The 23,487-nt window shown below is 71.1% G+C and overlaps 4 protein-coding genes across 4 annotated transcripts; 2 read left to right on the top strand and 2 right to left on the bottom strand.

Moving 5' to 3' along the window:
- Positions 1 to 230: 230 nt before the first annotated feature.
- AURANDRAFT_72432 (expressed protein) lies at positions 231 to 1,690 on the top strand (the record flags this gene model as incomplete). The annotated part of the gene is made up of 3 exons (XM_009042306.1): positions 231 to 947; positions 1,004 to 1,086; positions 1,149 to 1,690. The coding sequence occupies 3 exons, from the start codon at positions 321 to 323 to the stop codon at positions 1,672 to 1,674; spliced, it is 1,236 nt and encodes a 411-aa protein (XP_009040554.1).
- Positions 1,691 to 2,981: 1,291 nt separating this feature from the next.
- AURANDRAFT_72431 (hypothetical protein) lies at positions 2,982 to 12,019 on the bottom strand (the record flags this gene model as incomplete). Its single annotated transcript, XM_009042245.1, has 7 exons — positions 2,982 to 3,093; positions 3,222 to 3,537; positions 3,771 to 4,445; positions 6,163 to 6,452; positions 6,603 to 8,681; positions 10,008 to 10,968; positions 11,154 to 12,019. The coding sequence occupies 7 exons, from the start codon at positions 12,017 to 12,019 to the stop codon at positions 2,998 to 3,000; spliced, it is 5,283 nt and encodes a 1,760-aa protein (XP_009040493.1).
- Positions 12,020 to 12,430: 411 nt separating this feature from the next.
- On the top strand, positions 12,431 to 16,959 carry AURANDRAFT_66924 (hypothetical protein; the record flags this gene model as incomplete). Its single annotated transcript, XM_009042307.1, has 3 exons — positions 12,431 to 13,551; positions 13,816 to 15,211; positions 15,301 to 16,959. 3 exons carry the CDS (start codon positions 12,431 to 12,433, stop codon positions 16,957 to 16,959), a joined length of 4,176 nt encoding a protein of 1,391 aa, XP_009040555.1.
- A 397-nt stretch (positions 16,960 to 17,356) lies between these two features.
- On the bottom strand, positions 17,357 to 23,306 carry AURANDRAFT_38836 (hypothetical protein; the record flags this gene model as incomplete). Its single annotated transcript, XM_009042244.1, has 2 exons — positions 17,357 to 20,879; positions 21,090 to 23,306. The coding sequence occupies 2 exons, from the start codon at positions 23,151 to 23,153 to the stop codon at positions 17,517 to 17,519; spliced, it is 5,427 nt and encodes a 1,808-aa protein (XP_009040492.1).
- Positions 23,307 to 23,487: the final 181 nt, after the last annotated feature.

Here is a 23,487-nt window from a genome sequence, read left to right as displayed (position 1 = left end):
TGCGACATCTCCCAGCCGACCATGTGCAGCACGACCAGCGCGATCATGACTTTGAGGGCGAGCATGAGGTACTCCTCCATGCGCGAGCGACCGGCGCCGGGCGACCGGGCCGCGGCGGCCATGCTCGCTTGCGAGGCGTCGAGCAGCACGTGCCTTGTTGCACTTTTCAACCAAGACTCCTTGTGGCAATTATTTTGCGAGCAAACAGCGCTGTGCGCGAAGGCCTACGTTTAGAGACGCGTCAAGGCAATTATTTTAGGAGCGACAGCTCGCCGTGCGCGCAAAGCCAGGCGCTGACGATCCAAAAGCAGACGACAGCGATGTTCACGAAGTCAATAGCTCTGATCCTCCTTCCGGTCGTCGCCGCCTCCCAGCTCCGCCTCGGCACGTTCACGGAATCGATCCCGCCGTATCAGCGATGGAGCGAGGAGACGCGGTCGATCTCCGGCGGCGCGCCGCGCATGTCCGACCTCATCTTCGACGCGATGGGCTTCGACGTCGAGATCGTGGACCTCGGGTCGTTTCGCGACGCGCAGGCGAAGAGCATCGCGGCGCTCGACCGCGGCGAGATCGACATCGCGTGGGCGTACGGCCCGCAGCGGCTGCGCTGGCCCGCGGGGTTTCACCTGACGGAGCCGATCCTCACCGTCGACCGGCGCGCCATGGTCCGGAAGGAGACGCGAACGTCGCGGCCTACGTTCTCGATCTTCCAGCCCTTCGAGCGGAACCTCTGGCTGGCGATCGTCGGCGCGATCGTCGTCGCCGCGGGCGTGTTCTACGTGCTGGACCTGCTCTGGCACGAGGAGACGCCCTCGAGCCACAGCTTCCTCTACCACGCGGCCGCGCTCCTCCTCCGCGGCGAGGAGTACGTGACCTTTAGCCCGGCGAGCCGCTGGTTTCGCGTGGGGTTCCTCTTCACGGCGCTGATCCTGACGGCGACGTACACCGCGGGTCCCGGCGTCGCCGGGCCGCGCGCGCGGCGGCGGACGCGCGCCGCGCGCAGGCGAACCTCGCCGCGTTCCTCACGTCGCGGCCCCGCGCGATCGTCGGGCCGAGGAACTTCGCGGAGCTCCGCGAGAGCCACGCGCGCGTCCCGCGGCGTCCGAACGCGCGGCGCGGCGCCGGCGACGGCCGCCCGCGCGCCGCAGGTGCCTCGCGGGCGGCCTCGACCCGCGCGACTGGGAGGGGAAGCTCGTGAAGCGGGCGACGACGGACCCGGCGCGAGACTACAGCTACACGGAGAGCATCGCGGCCTGCGAGCGGCGCCTCGACGCCGGCGAGGTCGACGTCGTCGTGCTCGACTGGATCTTCGCCGGCCAACAGTCGCTCCGGCGCTGCGACGAGCGGCTCCTCCTGAACCTGCCGCTCCCCGGGGTCCGCGTCGAGTTCGTCACCGCGAGCGCGGAATTGGCGGCCAACGTCTCCGTGGCCGTCGACGCGGCCAAGTACGAGGCCGAGTACCTCAGGACCATGGTCGACTATTTCGACGTCGACCGATCGTGCGAGGTCGCGGCCGCCGACGTCGACGAGCTCCCCAAGATCTCCCTTCGCGACATCCACGGCCTCTTCTACATCCTCGCGGGCTTCGCCGTCGGCGCCGTCGCGAACGCCTACCTGCACAAGCGAGGCTGCCACCAGAAGTCCCTCGACTGCGTCGTCCACACGCTCTTCTAGATTGAACTAAGTCTCGAGGTGCGAGAGGCCTCGAGGAGTGCTCCCGGACATGCGCTAAGCCGTTTCGAGGCCGTCACCGTGTTGAATTGCACAAACCAAGCGTTGTGCACCTCCCCCCCCTCGGCGGTCACAAAGTCGCGACCGCTCGCCTCGGCGAGCCGTCGCGGCCATATATGGGCTGCGGCGCGTCGGCGGCGGCGGCGCCCGGCGACAACGACCGGTCGCGCTACGGCGACGGCCTGCGGCCGAGCGAGGTGCAGAAGTGGCGCGACGCCGACGACGAGTGCCGGCGCCTGTCGCGGTCGCCGGCGACGCCGAGGACGCCGCGGGCGCGGCCGCCGGGCGAGGCGGGGGCGAAGGCCGTCGCCTTCGACGCGGAGCCCGACGTCGTCGCGGTGCCGTCGATCGGCGACTTCGCGCCGCGGCTTCGGGCCGACTGCTACTGGCAGGAGGCGGACTTCAAGGCCATGCTCCAGCAGCGGCGGCTCCTGAGCGTCAAGGTCGTGCTCGCGTCGCGGGACCACGAGGGCGAGGAGCCGCCGCCCATCCCCGGCGAGTCGCGGCGCGGCCTCGGCCTCGTCTGCGAGAAGAAGCCGCTCGGCACGCTCCTCTGTGGAAATCAAATCTTCAACCCGAATTCAATGTGCGCGTAATCGAACCGTTCGGACCAGCCTCTTCGAATTTCAACGTTTGGTCGGGACGTCCCAAACCAGTGGTTGATTCCCACATAGGCACGCTCGCGGAGCGCCAGAGCCGCATCAAGCACCGGGGGCGGACGCTCGTCGACTACCAGCGCTCGAAGGACTTTAGCCACGAGAACCTCGCGGAGCTCGCGGCGAGGCTCTCGGAGCGGTCGCGGTCCGCGGCGGCGGAGATCGCGCTCCGGGACCGCGAGCAGGTCGAGGCCGCGGACGGCCGGGACGACGGCGGCTCCTGCCCCTGCTCCCCGGAGCCGAGCCGCCCGGCGACGCCCGAGCCGCCGCCGCCCGCCGGGCCGTCACCGCCGGGGCCCGCGCGCCACCCGCTCCACGCGCTCAAGTCGCCCGCGCACGCGCGGCGGCGGCCGCCGACGCCGAGGGCCCGGGACGGCCTCGCGCGGCCGCGCTTCCCGGCGCGGCCCGGCGCGCCTCTCGCGCTCAACAACGGCAGCGTGCTCAACGACAGCCTCAGCGGCGGCGCGCTCAACGACAGCCTCCGCGGCGGCAGCCTCAACGACAGCCTCAACGGCGGGGGCCTCGACGTGTCCCGGCTCATCCGCGTCGACTCGCTCCTCAACGTCGCGGACGAGGTCTCGCCGTCGTAGCATGCACATAGACACGGACCCTAGGGGGGCGCGCACGCGGGGAAGCGCGCGACGTGGGCCGCGAGGAGCTCGTCGGCCCGCGCGTAGAGCGCGTCGTCGAGCTTCGCGTACGCGGCCTGGGCAGCACAAGGGTGATTCAACGTCGCTTCAACGTGAGTGTTCCGCGCGCGCGCGTTACGGGAAAAGCATTCACGCTTCGAGACCGTTCCGAGAGATGATCGCTCGTCCAAAAATCAGCCGAAACGAGTGGAAAACGGCCGAGAAAGGAGCCTTTGAAGTTGGGAATTTCGCTCTCTTGTCCTGCCCTGTAGGCGGCGAACGCGTCGACGAAGTCCGCGGGGAGGTCCGACGCCTTCGTGTGCGTCGTCGGCCCCTTGTGCTTGTCGCCGCGGGCCGGCGCGACGCGCGCGCCGAGGAGCGCGCCGAGCACGCAGAGCGACTCGGCCTGGCGCTCGAGCGTGCCCACGAAGGCGTACTCCGTCGCCGCGTGTTCCAGCGCGGCGTCGAGCGCCGCCGGCGGCAGGGGCACGGGGTGGTCGTGGAACGCGCCGCCCGCGAGCCTGGGCCGGAAACAACCGGTGGAACGCCCTGTCCGGCAAAAACTTCTCGAGCTCGGTCGCATCGACGTCGTTTCGGCTGATTTTTGGACGGATCGTTTTCTCTCGGCGGGTTCTTTTCAGACGATGAAGCACGTATGTCGAAACCGTGCGAACATATTGAAGTCGTGCTGACTATGTTTGTTTCCCGCCCGGCCGCGCGCATGCGCGTCGCGTAGTTGTCGTCGAGCGCGTACTCGAGCCAGTTCGGGTGGAAGGTCGCGAGCTTGGCCACGGGCGCGTTGCGCGCGGCCTCGATCTTCGCCGGCGGCACGGCCGCGTACTTGCGGCGCCGCGCGTCGTAGAACGCGAGCATCCTCGAGCCCGGGCCGCGCGCGCGGTACGGCGCCGTGTGGCACTTGTCCTTGGAGTAGGCGTCGCAGTAGGCGAACCAGGACGCGAGGCGCGCGAAGGGGCGGCGCAGCATGGTCACGTAGACGTAGGGCCGCGCCGGCGCCGCGAGCGCGTGGACGCCGTAGGGGCAGTGGCGCCAGACGAGCGGCGCGGCCGCGAGGTCGCGCGCGAACCGGTCGCGCGCGGCCGGCGCGAGCCGCGCGTGGCGCGCGAGCTCGCCCTCCTTGCACAGGAGGGGCTTGCCCAGCTTCGCCGCGGCGACGTGGGGCTTGAGCACCGCGTCCTCGACGAAGCTCCCGCCGCAGCGCCGCAGGTGCGTGAAGAGGATGACGGCCTTGGGCGCCGGGCCCACGGCCGCGACGGCGACGGGCCGCGGCAAAGCGTCGAGGCGCCGCGTCACGTTGCCGAAGGCGTTCGCGGACCCGAGCAACGCTATAATGGGCAGCCGCATCGTCTCGAATAAGAAGGGCAACAACGGCGAGGTGCCGTGGAGTTGCACCAGGAAGGATCCGATGGGCCTGCGCCTGCTATTTGGGCTGCTCGTCGTCGCTTTTGTGGAAGTGGCGGCGCTGCCGGAGGGCGGGCTGGGCGTGGTCGGAGCCGCAGCCCATGAGGAACGGACGGGCGCCGAGGAGCAGCGCGCGCGCGCAAGCGCTCTCGAGGACGAAGCAGCCGCCGCGCCGCCCCCACCAGAAGGCGCGTTCGCCAAGTGCCGCCGCGACCTACGCGAGCATTTCAACACGACGGCGCTGACCTGCGACCACCTCGTCTGGCTCTTCCGGAGGGGCATCTGCCGCAGCCCGAAGCGCCCCGCGACGCGCGACGGCTGCTGCGACGAGGGCCGGCGCGCCTACGAGCGGCTCGGCTGCGCGCGCGCGGCCGTCTCCGGGAGCGCGGGCGTCGGCGGCCTCACGGCGTCCGACCTCATCGGCGTCGTCGTCGTCGTCGTCGTCGCGAGCCTCGCGCGCGCCGCCTCCGCCGCCTGGCGCCTCGACGCCGTCTTCCCGGACGTCGCCTGGGTCATCTTGAGCGGCGCGGCGCTGGGCCTCGCGCTCCGCGCGTACCGCGGCGTCGGAGGCGGGGACTTCGCTTCGATCCGCTTCAGCGACGACCAGCGTCCTGCGGCCGTGACGATTTTCGAGAGTTTTCGGGTGGGGAAACGATGAAAAATCGTTACCGACGTGCTTGGTAGGCGACGATCTCTTCATGTTCGTCATGCTGCCGCCGATCTTGCTCGACGCGACGCTCGAGGTCGACAAGCGCGCGCTCCGGCGCCACGCGGCGCGCGTCGTCGCGTTCGCCGTCGTGGGCACGTCGCTGAGCACGGTCGCGACGGCCCTCGCGGTGGCCGGAGCGACGGGCTGGAGCGCCGCGGAGGCGCTGACCTTCGGCTCGCTGATCGCCCCCACGGACCCGTGCGCGATCCTCGCCATCCTCAAGGACCGGCTCCACGTCTCGCCGAAAAGCGCGCTCTACATCGGCGTCTTCGGCGAGTCGATCCTGAACGACGCGGTGTCGTTCCAGCTCTACGCGGCCTTCGCGAAGCGGTTGGTCGAGGCGCCCGGCGCCGACGTCTGGGGCCGCGCGGGCGCCTGGGCGGGCGTCGTCGGCGACTTCTGCCGCTCGAGCGTCCTCGCCGTCGCCATCGGCGCCGGTGCCGCCGCGGTCGCCTACGCGCTCTTGCGCCTCGGCCGGCGCCGCGGCGCCGCGCCCGCGGCGGACGCGGCGCTCTTCCTCTTCCTCTGCCTCGTGCCCTACTACGTGGGCCTCGCGCTCGACATCTCGTCCGTGCTCGGCCTCGTCGTCGCCGCGCTGCTCCTCGACGCGTTCGCGCTGCCGCTCCTCGGCGGCGAGGGCGAGCGCGCCGCGCGCGAGCTCTCGCGGACCGTCGCGCTCCTCAACGAGACGCTCGTGTTCTGCTACCTCGGCGTCGTCGTCGTCGAGACCTCCGGCGCCGTGAAATGGGACGCGAAGCTCGCGGCGCTCGCCGTCGCCGCCGCGCTCCTCGGGCGCCTCGCGTCGACGGTGCCGCTCGTCGCGGCGTTCGCGGCCGCGGACCGCTGGGCCGCGCGGCGCAAGGCGTCGCGCGCGCGGGCCGCGGGCGTTTCCCCGCGCGCGCCGCGGACATCGCGGGGCGTCTTCGCCACGTCCGCGGCGCTCTTCTTCGCCGGCATCCGCGGCTGCACCTCGTGGGTCCTCGCGGCGTCGCTCCCGCCCAAGGACGTCGTGACGGACGGCGGCACGGCCTTCGACCGGGAGATGAAGGCCATGACGCTCGCCGTCGTCTTGTTCACGACCTTCGCGCTCGGCGGCCTCGCGCCCGTATGTCTCCCCGGCGTGCTTCGCGGCGCGCCGCCGCCCGGCGACGCGGCGCGCCTCAACGCGCCACTCCTGCCCGCGCCGGACCCGGCGGTTTCGGCGCCGCCGAAGCCGCCGCCGCTCTCGAGCCGCCAGCGCACGCCCTCCGCGGAGGAGCTCGTCGACGCGGCGCTCGGCCGCGACAGCGACTGGGGCCCGGCCGCGGACTAAGAGGACGCGGTGCTTACGCGCACGCCCTCCGCGGAGGAGCTCGTCGACGCGGCGCTCGGCCGCGGACTAAGAGGACGCGGTGCTTACGCGCGGCGGGGGGGGGGCGGGGCTCAGAAGGCGCCGCCGTCGCCCTCGGCCTCGATGACCCAGGAGGGCTTCGGGAAGTCCCAGCCCTTGTCGGCGCAGTGGTCCCACTTGAAGTTGTCGTAGATGTAGCCCATGCGGTACGTCTCCGGGCTGATGGCGTATAGGAGCTCGATGTTGGAGAGGAACTGGCGGTCGAAGCCCTGCTCCGTCTTGACGCGGCTCTTGAAGAGCGTCATGTCCGTCGCGTGGTGGCCCTTGCAGTTGTCCGTCTCGCCGTGGAGGTTCGCGGCGTAGACGGTGATGCCCTCCTGGCAGTACCACGTCGTCTCGCCGTCGATCTCGCCGGGGTTGTTCCAGGTCACGTCCGTGAAGTCGTGGACGAGGCGCTTGTACTGGAGGAGGCGCTCGACCGTCGGGTGGATGGGCCAGAAGGACACGTCGACGGGCGACGCGGCCTCGATCTGCTCGCCCGGCGAGAAGGGCGTCGTGCAGAAGACGTTGGCCAGGTGCTCCGCCTGGGACTCGTTCATGGTCTGGAGCCACTTGTAGTCCACGGGGATGCCCGTGCCGCTGAGGCCCTCCGCGACCTCGGTGACGACGCGCATGAAGTCGTCGACCATGCCCGGCTTCTTCATGGACTGCGTGCAGATCATGTGGCACTCCTCCTGGGGCACGTCCATGGCGCAAGTCGGCGAGTTGGTCATGAAGGCGCGGTAGAGCTGCTTGGGCAGGACGACCATCATCCGCGCGAACGACTCGATCGCGCCGCGCGAGTCCGCGCCCGCGACGTACTCGAGCTCGTCCAATAGGTCGCCGCAGTTCGTGTAGCCGCCGATGTAGTAGTGGACGGGCCCGTGGGGCGCGTAGCCCGCCTGCCAGATCCAGTCGTAGAAGGAATCGTAGGACGCGGAGAAGGTTAAATTCCAGTGCGTCTCGCACCGGGGCCAGATCGAGTAGCCCATGGAGTAGTTGCAGAACTTGTGGAGCCGGCTCACGAAGGGCGACTTGTTCACGTTCCAGGGCGCGCGCAGGAGGCCGTAGGGGTTCGACGTCAGCGACGCGTTGCCCGCGGACCCGATGACCTGGTACGCGAAGCGCCCCGTCGTCACGGTGTGCAACGGCCCGCCGGACGAGCCGAACCACGTGTCGTTCCAGAGCTCCGTGTCCCAGGCGGCGGCGAGCGTGTCCGCCTCGAAGACGGCCTCGCCCTCGCGCGTGTAGTCCCAGTAGGGGATGGTCACCGTCGGGTCGAGCGCCTGCAGCGCGAGCTCGAACTCGTTCGTCAGCGACGCGTGCTGCGTCAGGAAGCCCATGCCGTCGTGGAACTTGTCGGAGACGCGGCCCGCGGCCATCTCGAGGTGGATGGACAGGAAGTAGGATAAGGGGTGGCAGTCCGGGCCCCAGGTCTGGGCCTCGGCGTCGCTCATCGCCTGCAGGTTGACGAAGCTGTCGAGGAACCGGTCGCGGTCGCCGCGCGACGTCGTGTAGATGTTGCGTCTCACATAAGTCGACAACAACTCGCGCTCGTAGGCCTTGTGGGCGCTCGACGCGTTCGTCAGCAGGCTCGAGTTCGACCGGCCGTGGACGCCGGGCACGCCGGTTGCCAACAGCTCGCGCGCGCCGGCGCCGTCGCCGCTCACGGCGAGCCGCGCGGTGTGCACGCCGAGCTGCGTGAAGGTGTGGCGCAGGGCGAGCTGGACGCCCGCGGCGCCGCCGTCGAGGCGCTCGGCGCTCTGCGTTTTCAGGAGCGCCTCGCCGCCGGGGCCCGCGAGCGTCCACGCGTGCGCGGAGGCGACGCCGAGGTGCTTCGCGTAGAGCACGGTCTCCCGGTGGGGCTCGACGACGGCGCCGCGGGCGACGAAGGGGTAGCCCTCGCCGGCGAAGTCGTCGCCCCGGAGCTGGTACGCGTTGTAGGCCATGATGACGCCGGGAGCCTCGCCGGCGTTCGGGTGGTCGTCGTCCGCGTCCGCCGCCGCCGCCGCGGCGACGGCGGCCAGGGACGCCGACCCGAGGGGCGCCGCCGCGGACCCGCGCCACGCCGACGCGAGGACCACGACGGCCGCCGCGCAGGCGCCCGCGACGAGCCCCCGCCGCCGCGCGCCGCCGCCGGGCGCGGCGGGCGCGCCGTCCGCCGCGGCCTGGAAGAGGTCGCCGTCGTCCCGGCACGCGGGCACGTCGGCGCCGCTGGACCCGTAGCCCGCCATGCCTCGCTCCGGGCCAGACGCGGCCGCCGTCGACGAGGGTGGCCGCCGACGACAGACGAGGTACCTCGCGTCGTCGAATTGGGCTGCCTCCCACGCAGATACACAAGTGGTTGAGGATTGGGGTCAGAATTGCCGCAGCGGTCGTGCTCGACGCCCGCGACGACGTCGAGGACGACGACGCGGACCTCGCGGCGCTCAAAGCGTCCTTAGCTTGCGATGTCCTGGCTCACGCCCGCGACGAAGGTCCACGCGGTGCTCGCCGCGGCGCAGGTCGCCGTCGTCACCTACGTCTGCCACGTCGCGGACATCTGGCGCTCTCCGCAGACCGCGGAGCAGTTCCCCGGCCACCTGGGCCCGTCGATCTTCATTGCGGCCATCGGCGTCACGGCGCTGTGCCACGACTGGCCCTGGCGCAAGCGCTGCGCGATCGAGGGCCGGCTCTCCATCTTCGTCGCCTTCGCCTACGTCGCCGGCGAGGCGCTGAGCCGCGCGCTCGTCAAGGGCCTCGACGGCTTCGCGATGCACTACATGCGGCACGGCCTCCACGCGTGGATGTGCGTCGTCATCGGTCTGTGCGGCGCGGGCTTCCTCCTCGCGCCGCGGCTCGACCCGGCGAGCGGCGAGAAGCTGCGCCGCGCGCCCCACGTCTGGTTCGCGTTCTCCTGGTGCTGGTTCATCTGGGCGCACAAGCAGCCGAACGACTTCGGCGTCGCGATGCACGGCGCGACGGCGGCCTGGGTCGCGCTCGCCGCCTGGCTCCGGGTCCAGGTCGCGAGCCCGCGCGAGAGCGGCGCGTGTTTCGTCTTCGCGGCCTACACGTTCTTCGGCGGCCAGACGGGCCTCACGCTCACGGCCGCGGCGAGCCGCGTCGACGTCGGCGCCTACATCCTCGCCTGGCACAGCCTCGCCCTCGTGGTCGTGCTGGCCTACCTCAAGCTCTTCCTACAGCCCGGCGCGCCGCAAACCGCGCCCGACTACGCGCCCGTCGCCGTCGACGACGTCGAGCTCACAGCGCCGAAGACGCGGCGCATCGCGGGCGAGTAAGGGGGTCTTAACTGACAGGCCGACCTGCTCTTACTGAGGGCGCGAGCTCCAGGCCGACCTTTAGCGGGCGGTGAGCTCGCGGGGCGCTTTCGGCCGCGGCCGCGGCCGTTCGCGCGGCCGCGCGTCGCGCGCGATCCTCCCTATCCAGTAGGGCAGGAACGCCCGCCGCAGGTCGAGGCGCCGCGCCGCGAGGTCGCGCTCCGCGGCGTCGAGGACCGCCGGCGAGAGCTCGTCGAAGGACGCGAGCTCGACGACGGGGAAGTCCGCGTAGAGCGCCGCGAGGCCCTGGTCGCCGGCCGTGTCGACGACGGGCACGGCGCCGGCGAGCAGCGCCTCGTAGAAGCGGAACGTCGCGTCGCCGAAGCCGCGCGGGCAGAGCACGAAGCGGCTCTCTCGGAGCGCGGCGAAGTAGGCGTCGCGGTCGAGCCGGCCCGGGCCGCAGCCCTCGAAGAACTCGCCGACGCGCGCGAGCGCCGCCGCGCGCGCGTCGTCGACGCGGTAGCCGCGGCAGAGCAGGCGCCGCGGCCGGTCCGCGAGCCTCGGCGCCGGCGCCGCGAGCAGGCCGTCGACGACGCGCGCGTACCGCGCGTTCGGACCCGCGCTCACGCCCAGCGGCAGCGCCGTCGCGCCGGGGCCCGGGTTCGCGGCCCAGACGTCGACGCCCGCGACGGGCGCCGTGCCCGGCGGCGGGAACGTCGCGTCGCCGGCGACGATCAACAGAGCCGCGGACCGGTTCAGGGCGCGGGCGGCGGCTTCGGCGGCGAGGAGCGGCGACCGCGCGTCGCGCGTCTCCCTGGAGCCGGGTCCGATGCCGCGAAAGTAGACGACGACGGCGGCGCGATTCGGCGGCGGCGGCGACAGCGGCCGGTAGGCGTAGGCCCGTCGCTTCCGGTCCCAGCCGAGCTCGCCGTCGCAGAACGGCCGCAGCGACCGCCCGCCGACGAGGGCGCCGTAGGGATCCGCCTGCCCCTTCGCCGCGACGTCCCAGCCCAGGGCGCGCGTCGCGGCCTCCGCGCAGCACCGCAGGTCGCAGCGCAGGTCGCGCCAGTCGCGCTCCCACGGCGCGATGCGCGCCTCGGCGCAGGCCAGACCGAGCGACGGATCGCAGGCGCAGTCGCGCTGCGCGGTCGCGGCGACGAGCAGTGTTGTGAGGAGCTTAGCGGTTGCCATCACCCGGCTGCCATCACCGTTGCTTCGATGTCATGGTTCGCAGGTCATTGGGGACACATGAGACGAGACGCCATGTCAAAGGCCTCCGAGTTCACCTTCAACTTTGGCGTCAACGAGCGAGCTCGTCATCATCACTTCACCTTAGCGTCAATGAGTTCTACGCCACAACAGCGTCAGTCGTGCGGATCTTACGTACCCGCGGCGAGCTCGTCCACAGCGTGCTCGAAGCCGAGCGACGCGGCGAGGCGGAGGCACGCGTCCGGCCGGTACCGCGCGCGCTGCTCCCGGTCCATGCGGCCGCGCTCCGCCCACAGAAAAAACGAGGCCTCCTCCGCGCCGTCGTCGGGCGCGAGGCGCGCCGCCGCGGCCCACTGGGCCAGACCGCGGTCGACGTCGCGGGGCGCGCCGACGCCGTGCACGAGCGCCCAGCCGTGGTTGAAGAGGCCGAGCGCGGAGCCGGACGCCGCGGCCCGATCGAAGAGATCGTAGGCACGGGTAGCGTCCCGCGGCAGGCCGGAGTCGCCGTCGGTATAGAGGACGCCCAGCTTGCAGAGGCCCACGGGGCTGCCCGCCGCCGCGGCGGCCTCGACGAGGGACACGCCCGCGTCCTCGAGCCGGTCCGCGCCGACGCCGCGGCGCACGCAGCCGCCGAGCACGGCGAGGCCGTCGCAGTTACCGCGCGCGGCCGCCGCCGCGTGCCACCGCGCGCTCGCACGGTCGTCCTTCGGGGGGCCGCCGACGCCGTAGTAGCGCAGCAGGCCGACCGTCTGCATCGCGGCGCCGTCGCCGGCGCGGGCGAGCGGTTCCGCGACCGCGAAGCGGTCGTCGAACGCGACGTCCGGAGCGAAGGCGAACTCGCCCTGCGGCGGCACCGGGCATGTCGTGTCGTCGTCGTCGTCGTCGAGCGCTGCGATCGCGTGGAAGCACGCCAACGCAGCGTCCTCCGGCTCCGGCCAGCAATCGAGGCCGCGGCACGCGTCGATGGCTGCGCGCGAGAGGCGCGCGATGCTATGAGCGGCCGCCAGCGCTGGCAGTAGCGCGACAGTGCACGGTCGCATCGCTATGCTATGAGCAGCAAGAGAGCACAAAGCCAAGGCAGCACTCAATCCATCGCAACACACTTGTGGCAGAAAGCGCGATCAGCCTCAGCATCGGATGCCTTAGAGCCTTAGATATGCAATCACGGCGAATTGGCGGACGGCTGCCCCGTGTCGTCGACGTCGACAAAACAACCAGTTCTTGGAAACAGGATTCGCGTCGGCTGCCCAGCACACCAAGACAGACCCCCTCCGCGCTGCCCCGCGCGCCGTCCTCCACCACCATGATGCTCAACCTCCGCGACAACTGGTCCCTCGCCACGAAGACCCACTGGGCCACGAACGCGTCCCTCAATGCAGAGTCCTTCAGCCTCTAAGCGCCGCCGCATCGACGCGCCCGATCTCGAGCACCTCTCTCAAAAACATCACACCATGCCGACCCTCCGCCACTGCGAGAGCGCCGACGACCTCCACGGCAGCGTCAAGATCGGCTACGAGGTCCACAACGGCGACGCCGCGGCGTCGTGGGTCGTCTTCGTCGCCGGCGTCGCGGCCCCGCGGGGCATGTGGGACCGCCAGGTCGCGGCCCTCGCGCCGACGACGGGCGCCGTCACCGTCGACAACCGCGGCATCGGCGACAGCGACGTGCCGGCCGGCGGCTACTCGACCGAGGCCATGGCCGCGGACGTCCTGACCGTCGTCGCCGACGTCGTGCCCGCGGGCGCGGCCGTCCACGTCGTCGGCCACAGCCTCGGCGCCATGATCTCCTGCAAGGTCGCCGGCGTCCTCGCCGCGGAGAAGCGCCTCGCGTCGCTGACCTTGCTCTCGGGCTCGCTCGGCGGCTGGTTCAACATGATCCCGCCGATCACGGCCAAGCTCTTCCGCACGCTGCCCAAGCTCGCGACGGCGTCGACGGCCCACCGCCGCGCGGACGCGGACCTCGACTGCCACTACACGGACGCGTACGTCGCCGAGCACCGCGACGACCTCATGGACGAGTACGTCACCCTCTCCAACAGCCAGAAACGCTTCGACGAGGGCCGCCAGCGCGCCAAGACCGGCGAGGACGGCCACCTCGCCGCCGTCTTCAAGCACAGGGTCACGGCCGCGGACCTCGCGGCCGTCCGCGACTCCGGCGCGCGCGTCGTCGTCGCGCACGGCCGCCACGACTTCGTCGCCGGCGTCTCCGCGGGCGAGACGCTCTGGCGCGCCTTCAAGGACGCCGGTTGCGCCGTCGCCGACTACCACGTGCTCCACGGCGCCCACTTCATCCAGCGCGAGCGCGAAATCGAGATCAACGGCCTCGTCAACGCGCAAGTCGCGGGCGGGGCCATCGACGCGCCCCCGGTCGCCGCGGAGGCGCCGCCGAACTTCGGCTGCTACGCCGCCCTCTTCTTCCTCGCGTGCCTCGCCGTGCTCCTCGTCCTCGCCTTCTCGACGGACGCGCTCCCGAAGCCCCGGAGCCTCCAGGAGATCCCGGAGTTCCTCGCGTCCGACGCGAACGCGACCTGGGCCGCCCTCTGGAACCAGACCGACGAGGCCGACGAACTACCGTCGGCCTTCATCTTCCGCGGCGCGCCCCGCGCGGGCGCCGCCGCGCTCCGCCTCGCGACGGCCTGAGCCCGGCCCCGAGGCCGCGGCGCGAGGCTCCCGGGACGCGGAGCCGCCCCGGGCCCGCGCCGCCGAGCGCGCGCGAACACTGCCCCCTTACTTTTGCCTCAGGAGTCCTCCTGACTTTCGTTTCGGATGGGGGTCGTCGAATTCGGTCTCCCTTGAACCATGCTTGATGTCGTTGATGCCTCGTCGACGCGAGGTAGCGAGGTCGGAGCAAGCGAAAATATTCGCACGATGTGGCAGCCCTCGGGCTGCCTGGTCCTCCTCCTCGCCACCGCGGCGCTCGGCGGCCGCATCGCCGACGACGCCGCCTACGTCGCGGCCTGGGCGACGCCCGGCAACGTCGCGCGCTGCGGCGACGCGGGCGCGGCGGACTGCGGCTGGCTCGCCGGCTTCGGCGCCATCGACGTGGGCTGCACCTTCGACGTCGTGCTCGGCCTCCGGGCCAACGGCACGGCGCCGCGGCCGCCGACGCTGGTCCTCACGCTCGCGTCCGGCGAGGTGGTGGAAATCGCCGCCGGCGACGCGGCCGCGGCCGACCGGTTCCGGCGGCGGCCCGCGCTCTGCGCGTACGCGAACTCGCCGCCGTCGGCGGACGTCGCGCTGCTGAGCGTGGCCAACTCGGCGGCCTACCTCTTCCGGCTCTGGCCCCTCTTCCTGAGCCGCCTCCTCTACGCGTCGGACTCGAAGCTGCGGCCGCTCGTGTGGATCGGCGAGCTGCCCAAGAAGCTGTCGACCGCGGAGCGGCCCGCGTGCCTCGCGAGCGCGCTGGCGCGGTCGGCGCGGCGCCGGACGCTCGAGTCCTTCTACGACGGCGACGAGAAGGCCATCCGCCACGACGCCACGTCCGTGTCGAACCACTACATCAAGGTGCCCGCGGCGCTCGCCGCGCTCGCGCGGCCGGACACGGCGGGCCTCTTCTACGTGGACCTCGACGCGGCGGCCGCCTGGCCCTGGGCCGCGACGACGGCGTCGAAGAAGCGGCGGGCCTTCCAGCGGAGCGTCCACGACGTCAACGGCTCCGACGTCGTCTTCGAGCACGCGCGCGGCGCGTTCACGACGTGGTGGCGCGTCCACGGGAGCCGCTTCTACGCGCGGGACGCGCCCTTCGCGCGCGCCTTCCTCCGGCGCTGGTTCGGCAACCGCTGCTCCTTCAAGGACCAGTACAGCCTCTGGCACAGCATTTTGGAGGAGGCGGACCTCGGCGGCTGCGTGCGCTACGGCGGCGAGCTCTGGCGCGACCTGACCTACAACGAGGCGAAGCAGACCACGCCGGCGGAGCTGGCGGCCAGGTACCCGGAGCTCGCGCTGTCGTGCCGCTCCATGGAGGACGCGTGCCCGCAATGGCGCTACTGCTCCGAGCACGGCGCGAACCCGCCGCTCGTCGACGCGCTCGCCCACGCGTCCATCCCGGACCGGCGCGCGGCGCTCCGCAAGTTCCACTACCGGGACGCGGCGGGCACGCGGAAGGTCCTCGACGTCGAGGCCGCGGTCGTCGTCTTCGAGAACGACCGGCCCACGCTCGGCGTGCTCGACGCGGCGCCGTCGACGAACGGCGAGCTCCTCGCGGACCTCGGCATCGACGCGCGCGACGTCGCCGTGCACCCCTGGTGGTGACGACCCTTTCGGTATAAGCCTGCGCGTGACCGCGGAGTAGAACCGCGGAGGCACTGCAACACCACTGCAAGGTCACTTCTTTCCTGTGGCATTATTCGGCGAATCGAGGTGAGAGAATGGGCTCTCCGTTCGAGGCCTTCGGCTGGGGCGAGGCGATGCTGCGCTACGCCCCGACGACGGCGTCGCCCTTCGACGGCGAGACCAAGCCCTCGAGCGCGTCCCTCTGGCTGCGCACCGTCGGCGGCGATGAACTCAATGTCATGGTCGCCCTCGCGAGGCTCGGCCGGTCCTGCGGCTGGAGCAGCGTGCTTCCGGAGAGCCGCACGGGCACGGTGCCCGTCATGTGCGCCGAAGACGCGGGCGTCGACGCGTCCAAGGTCGTCGTCGCGCCGGGCGCGCTCATGGGCTGCTTCCACGTGCTGCCGGACGAGCGCCGCGTCCACTACGAGCGCGCCGGGTCGGCGTTCGCGAAGGCCGACGAGGCCGCGCTCCTCGCCTGCGTCGGCGGCGCGACGTGCGCGTGGCGCCACGCGACGGGCATCACGCCGCTGCTGAGCGCCGCGGCGCGGGCGGCCTGGCTCAAGGACCTCGGGGGCCTGGCGGGCACCAAGGTCTTCCTCGACCTCAACTGGCGGCCGGCCCTGGGCACGCTCGAGGATCTCTGGCACGCGGCCGTCGCGAAGGCGCTGGGCGACGAGGCCTGCGCCGTCGACACGCTCGTCGTGTCGCTGACGCAGCTGCGCCTCGTCGCGAAGCTCGTCGGCGTCGCGGACGTGCCCGAGGCCATGTCGGCCTTCGAGCAGCGCGACGGCCACAGCGCGCTGGGCCGCGGCGGCGCCGCGGCCGGCGCCGTCGTCCCGGAGACGGACGCGTGCTGGCCCACGCTCCTCGCGGACGCGCGCGAAAAGCTCGCGGCGACGTACGCGGGCGCGGAAAAGCTCAAGCTCGCGTGCTGCTTCAAGACGCGCGACGCGGCCACGGGGCTGCAGAAGCGCTGGTCCGTGCTGGCGTCGGCGACGGGCCTGGCGACGACGTTCGACTGCCCCGTGCTCCACACGCCCAAGGACGAGTGCGGCGGCGGCTCCGCGTGGGCCGCGGGCTACGTGGACGCGCGGCTCGACGGCCTCGCCGACGCCGACGCCCTGCGGCGCGCGGACCTCCTCGCGGCCCTCTGCCAGGAGTCCCAGGGCGACCACAGCGACGTGCCGCGCGCGGCGCTCGAGGCCTACGAGCGCCGCTACGCGCGCGAGCCGACGAGCCCGCGGCTCGTGCCCTGCCCCTCGCTCGGCGCGGGCGCCGCGCCGCCGCCGCCGCCGCCGACGCCGCCGGCGGCGGCGCCCGCATCCAACGCGGCCCTCGACGGCGCGCTCGCGACCGTGGCGCGGGGCAAGGTCGTCGCGATCCTCCGGGCCAAGAACGCGGACGCGGCCATCGCGCGGGGCGTCGAGCTCGCGAACCTCGGCTGCTCGGCGCTCGAGGTCACGCTCGACAGCGTCGAGTTCGAGCGCGTGCTCTCGACGCTCGTCGCGCGCGTCGGCGACTTCTGCTGCGTCGGCGTCGGCACGGTCCAGGACGCGGCCGACGTGCCGCGCGTCGCGGCTTTGGGCGCAAAGTTCGCGCTGAGCCCCTTCAACCCGCCGGGCATGATCCAGTGTCCAGCGACAGGAGTGTATTTTTCGCATATTTCACGCCCAGAAAGCCGAAGCACTCAACCCTGTCGGTCTTGGTAGGCATGATCGAGGCCTGTCTGAAATACAACGTGCTCCCCGTTCCGGCGGCGTTCACGCCGCAGGAGATACGCACCTGCTGGAACGCCGGCGCGAAGCTGATCAAGATCTTCCCGGCGCAGCTCTGGACGCCGGCGGCGCTCAAGGACCTGCGGTCCGTCGGCGACTTCAAGCACGTGAGCTTCCTGCCGAGCGGCGGCATCACGCCCGACAACGCGGCCGCGTGGCTCGACGCGGGCGCGTGCGCCTGCGGCATGGGCAGCAAGCTCGTCGGCGCGGCCGTGCGCGCGGATCCGAGCGACGCCACCGCGCTCGCGGCCGCGGAGGACGACTGGCAGAAGAACGGCCTCCCCAAGGCCACGAAGCTCTTCGCGAGCCTCGCCTAGCTCGACTGGGTAGTACCCGGCATTTTTATTAAAAGATGGGACAGGGTGCCTGGGTCGCATCCGCTGCGGGGTCGCGGCGCCGGGGCCGACGGGCGTCGGCCCGGCGCGCGGCGACGGGGGCGCGGGCTTGTGTTCGGGAGAGGGGGAGGGGGCCTCGCGAGCGGGCCGCGCCCTCTATTGGGGCGCGGGGAGGTTCGCGAGGGCCTTGGCGCGCGCGTCCGCCGGGAGCCCCGCGAGGAGCTTGGCGACCGCGCCCGTGACGGCCGCGAGCTTGACGGCGTCGAGCTTGGCGGCGACGGCGGCCTTGGCCGGCGCCGACTCGGCCCAGGCGAGGAAGGCCTTGTCGTCGCCGTGCGCCGCTCCCGCGAGGTCCGCGACGGCCGCGGCGACCTCGGCCTTGGAGAGCTCGTCGCCCGCGGCGGCCTTGAACCGGGCCTTGAGCGCGTCCTCGGCGAGGCGCCGCTTCGTGCGCCAGTAGAGGTAGGTGCGGCACTTGGGCCAGGACAGGACGTCGCGGATGACGCCCTTGGCCTTCATGCGGCCCGCGCGGTCGTGCAAATCCGCGAACTCGTGCGCGACCTGCATGTAGGTCGGCGCGAGGGCGTCCTCCCGCGCCTTGATGGCGTCGGCGTTGCCGTCCTTGTCCTGACTAAGCTTGAGGAGCGTCGGGTCGAGGCGGTGCATGGCCTTGAGCTGGTCGGCCGCGCGGAACTTGACCTCGCAGATGCCCGGCGGCTCGAGGATGCCGCCGCGCGACTGCTCGTCCGCGTACATCTCCATGGCGTCGGCGTTGATCGTCGGGTCGACGACGACCCAGGCGCCGCCGCGGAGCTCGCCGTTGGGCGGGATGTAGACGGACACGGGCGCCGTGCAGTCGACGAGCGCGTCGACGATCATCGCGCCGAATTTCAGGATCTCGCCGTACATGTCGCGCGTGCCGCCGGAGAAGCCGCGCCAGTTCGCGAAGATGACGATGGGCAGGTTCTCGCCGGAGAAGTCGCGGATGGCCTGGGCCGTCTTGTAGGCGCTGTCGGGGAACCAGACCTGGCCCGGCTGCGCGAGGATGGCCTCGTTCGACGCGGGGTCCGCGGGGTCCGCGGGCACGCGCTGCTCACTGAGGCGCGTCTCCACGGCGATGGCGCCCATGGCGATGCCGCCCAGGCGGCCCCGGCCCACGACGACGGACTTGCCCCAGCCCGCGAGGTACTCCGTGAACGAGCCCGCGTCGAAGAAGCCGGACACGAAGCCCGACGGCCCGTCGCAGCCCGCGAGCATGTGGCGCGGGTCGTAGGGCGCCTTCGTCGGGAGGAAGGCGACGTCGCGGTCCACGGGGTCGGTAGGCGCGAGCACCGCGGGCTGGTCGAACTTCGTCGCGGGCACGAACGAGAGCCACTTGAGGATCTCCTTGACGCCCTCGACGTCGTTGTCCACGGTCATGTGGGACACGCCGTTGGGGTGCATGACCTGGGGCCCGCCGAGCTGGTCCTGGGACGTGTAGACCTCGCGGCCCAGCAATTTGTTGAGCGCCGCGTAGCCCGTGAGGATCAGCGGGCCGACGTTCATCTGGATCGTGCGCTGGCCGAGGCGCACGAGGTAGGCGCCGATGCCCACGGACCGGCCCGTCACGTAGCTCAGCGTGAAGCCGTCCTGGTAGGCGCGGGACGTCTCGCCGGCGATGGTGCCCGAGCCGCGCAGGTTCTCGACGCCGATGCCGTGCGTCGTGCCGACGATGGCCGACAGGACGAAGTCGTCGCCCTTGAAGGACCCGAGCACCGTGCCCGGCTCCAGGGCCTCGTAGTCCGCGCGGTCGAGGTAGACGTACTCGAAGCCCTGGCCCGGGTTGGCCTCGTTGTTCCACTTGACCTTGAACTTGGGCTTGAGCTCCTCGACGAGGCCGATGCGCGCGCCGCTGTTGCAGGCGACGTAGATGCGGGGGATGCCCCGGGCCCGCGCGTACACCGACGCCGCCTTGTAGACGTCGTCCTCGGGCACGCCGAAGGACCCGCTCTGGAACGTGACGTCGTTCGCGATGACGACGAGCTCGCGGCCGGACGGGTACTCCGCGGACTTGAGCGTCATGTGCCAGGCGACCATGCCGACCTTGTTCGTGCCCGGCGGCGTGCCCGGCGCCGGTTTGAGCGCCGTCTTGGCGTCGTCGGCCCAGACGAGCTCGTCGGCTTTGAGCGAACCCGGGAAGCCGCCCTCGGCGCCCTTCGCCGCGCACGCCAACAGCCCGACGAAGTCGTAGCAGAACGTGGACCCGGCGCGGCGCGCCGTCGCGCGGCGCTTCGCGAAGGGCGACGGCACGAAGTCGTCGGCGACCTTGGCGTCGACGGCCTCGAGCGCGGGCCACGACGTCGACGCGGGCGACGCCATCGCAAAGTTCGCGTCGCCGACGCGGACGGCGAAGGAATCGACGTGGAGCGCCGCGAGCTTCGCCGCCAGGTTCTTCATGACCAAATCCAGCGCCGCGGCGCCGACGACGGACGACACGGTGCCGAAGCCCTTGGGCACGCGGACGACGACGGACGACGCGGACGTCATGGGCACCTTGCTGTCCTTGCGCGCGATGGCCAGGGCCTCGAGGGCCGTCTCCAACGCCTCCTGGACCTTGGCGACGCCGCCGCCGAAGTCGCTCTGGCACGCGTAGAGCAGGAAGACCACCGGCGGCTCGCCGCCGCGGCCGGGCTTCGTGAGCGCGGACGACTCCACGGTCTTGTTGCCGAGGAACGCGGTGCCGAAGGGCGTGCCCGTCTCGAGCTCCATCAAGGCGTAGCCCTTGGTGAGCTTCGACTTGTTGAAGAGCTTCGTGTCGAGCGTCCGCGGCGTCGTCGGCTCGTCGTCCGACGCCGCGAGCGACACGCGGAGCGCGAGGAGCGCCAGGTCGCTGTACTTGTCGCCCGGCAGCGCCGCGAGCTGGGCGACGACGGAGCCCAGCGTCGGCGGCGTGCCCTTGACGCCGCTCTTGAGGCGGTCCGTATAAGTTTCCAGCAGATGCTCGCAGATGTGGAAGCACAAATCCGTCGTCCGCGCGACGGCCTGGTGCGCGCGCGCGACCGCGATGGCGCCGCCGAGGGCGTCCTTGTGCTCCGCGATGAGGTCGCGGACGACGCCGTCGAGGGGGCGCCCCGCGTAGCGGCCCTCGACGACCAGGTAGGCGCCTAATAACTCCGCGGCGTCCGCGACGGCGATGTTCGGGTTCTCGTCGAAGAGTTCCGACGCCAAACCCTTGACGTCGTCGCACTCGTAGCCCTGGAGCACGAGGGCGCAGGCCTCCTTGGCCGTCAAATCCTCGTCGATGGCGTCGATGACGTCGAAGGTGCCCGTGAAGGGCTCGATCTTCACGACGGACGACGGGTCGCTGAGCGTCAAAGACGCGAGCAAATCGCCCGTGGAGATGATGGACCCGGGCGACATCTCGTGCTTGATGGCGCCGCTTTCCGCCGTCTTCAGCGCCATGATCATCTTCATGGCCTCGACCTCGACGTAGGGCTCGCCCGCGTTGACCTGCGCGCCGTCGTCCTGGAGGTAGCGGACCTGTGTGGAAATCAACCAGTGAGCTGGGACGTCGGGGCCAAACTTCAGAAATCTCTAGCTCGGTCAAATCGAAGTCGATTCGGCTGATTTTTGGACGAATCGATCGCTCTCATCGAGTTCTCGAAGCACAGCAAAAAGCCTTGCGTCGAACATTCGAATACGCGCACATTGAAGTCGGGTTGAAGATTTGATTTCCACACAGTAGCGGACGATCTTGCCCGTGACGTCCGTGCGGCACTCCGACGGGTCGAAGATCGTCGGCATGAGGCACGTGACGCCGTCGCAGATGATGCGCAGGCCCAGGGGCTCCTCGGCGCCGAAGACCTTGCGCGTCGCGCCCCCAAAGGCCGCGAGGAGCGTGCCGTCGGGCTGCTCGCGGACCTTGGCCGTGACCGTCTGGCCGTTGATCTGGAGCGCAAAGGTCTCGGGCCCGGACTTGGCGATGGAGAAGTCGTACTTGAGGCCCTCGTAGGTGATGACCGACGGGAAGCGCACCAAATCCTTGACCGTCGCCGTCGAGAGCTGGCCCTTGGCCATCGACGCGCAGAGCTCGGCCGTCTTCTCCTTGATCGCCGCGTGCGCGCGGAAGATGACGGCGGCGAGGACGAGGCGCGGCGTGTTCATGGGCACGGACACGGACTTGGCCTTGAGGATGCCGTCGAGCCACCCCGTGTCGATGCGGTTCTCCTTGAACTCGTCCGTCTCGAGCAATTCCACGAGGTACTCGACGGGGTTGCGGATGACGCCGCGGATCTCCACGGACTTGAGCGCGAGCACGAGGTGGCGCCGCGCGATCTCGCGCGTCGCGCCGGACGCGAAGAGGTGGCCGAACTGGGAGTCGGCGAACTCGTGGATGCCGCCGTTCGCGCCGACGGAGAAGTAGCCCCAGACGTTCTTCGTGGACTGGAACTTGACGCGGTGGATGGAGCCGGAAGTCGGTTTAAAACCCTCGTCGGGGTTCTCGGCCGTGATGCGCGCGGCGATGATGTGGTTCGTGACCTTGGGGTAGGGCGTCTCGAAGAAGTCGATGGCCGACGACCCGTCGAGGTCCTCGAGGCCGTAGAAGCGGCGGACGTGCGGGATGCGGTGGAGGGGGATGCCCATGGCGACCTGGAGCTGCGTCGCGGGCATGTTGATGAAGGTGATGCCCTCCGTGCAGGGGTGCTCGACCTGGAGGCGCGGGTTGAGCTCGAGGAAGTAGAACTTGTCCGTCGCCGCGTGGTACAAATACTCGACGGTGCCCGCGCCCGAGTAGCCGATGGACTGCGTGAGGCGCATGGCCGCCTTCTCCATCTCGCGGAAGACCTCGGGCTTGGCGATGGCCGCCGGCGCCTCCTCGAAGATCTTCTGGAAGCGGCGCTGCGTGGAGCAGTCGCGGCCGTTGAGCGCGACGGCCTGGCCGTGCTTGTCGCCGACGATCTGCACCTCGAGGTGGCGCGCGTTGCTGCAGAGCTGCATCATGAACATGGGCGACCCGGGCACCTCGTTGCTAACCTGGACGAAGTTCGACTTGAGCTCGTCCTCGGAGTGGGACATGCGGATGCCCTTGCCGCCGCCGCCCTCGGACGCCTTGAGCATGACCGGGTAGCCGATGCGCGCGGCGGCTTTCAGGCACTCGTCCTCCGTCGTGACCATGGCCTTGCGGAAGAGGTCCGGGGGGATGGCGCCCGTGGCTGCGACGACCTTGGGGTCCACGGTGAGGCCGTCGCCGGACCAGGGGATCGACGGCACCTCGGCCGTCTGCGCCAAAATCGACGCCGCGATCTTGTCGCCGAGCGCGCGCATGGGCCCGCCGTCGGGGCCGATGAAGACGATGCCCCGGGCCGCGAGGCCGTCGGGCAGCTCCGGGTTCTCCGACGCGTGGCCCCAGCCGGGCCAGACCGCGTCGACGGACTCCTTGACCGCGATGTCGATGATGAGCTCGACGTTCGCGTAGTTGTTCTTGTTCGACCCGCTGGGCACCTCGACGACGCGGTCCGCGAGGCGCACGAACTCGGCGTTGGCGTCGAGGTCCTGCGCGCTCGCCATGGCCACGAAGGTCACGGCCTTGGCGTCGCCGAGCGTGTCGTACGCCCACTCGCGCATCGAGATCATCGCCTTGGTCGCGGCCATGCCGTTGTTCGCGATGAGGATCGTGTGCACGGGGCGGTGGCCGCCGTGGGCCTCGACGTAGGACACCATCTTCGCCTTCATCTCCATGCCCTGGGGGCTCAGGGGCATCTTCTTCTTGTTGACGATGCCCACCATGGACTGGCTGCGCTTGAGGGGGCCCATGGCTGCGGTGCTAGTCCGCGGCGGCTGCGACTCGCTGGGGTGGCGGCGCTGCAACTACGGCAGCGCACGGAGGCGCCTGCGCGACGTCGAAGCCGACGCGGAGAGCAGACGTACACAAAAGTACCCAAGTGTGTGACGAGCTGAGGCGACGTCGATGAACGAGTGGTAAGGAAAATTTAGTGCGTCGAAAATTGCCAGTGGGGGGATTTACCACTAGAAACGAGTTCCGGACCCACGTCGTCTCACGGGCTTGGGCCGGCCTCTCAGTGGGCCTGGCGTACGCCCTGGCGTGCAGGACCGTGCGACGGCGAACTGGACGCCTCTCGGGCAACCC

Source organism: Aureococcus anophagefferens (genome assembly GCF_000186865.1).
Source record: "Aureococcus anophagefferens unplaced genomic scaffold AURANscaffold_29, whole genome shotgun sequence".
In the NCBI taxonomy this organism is placed as follows: domain Eukaryota; class Pelagophyceae; order Pelagomonadales; family Pelagomonadaceae; genus Aureococcus; species Aureococcus anophagefferens.
Note: the sequence above shows the minus strand (reverse complement) of the source record. Positions and strands in the feature narration are given on the sequence as shown.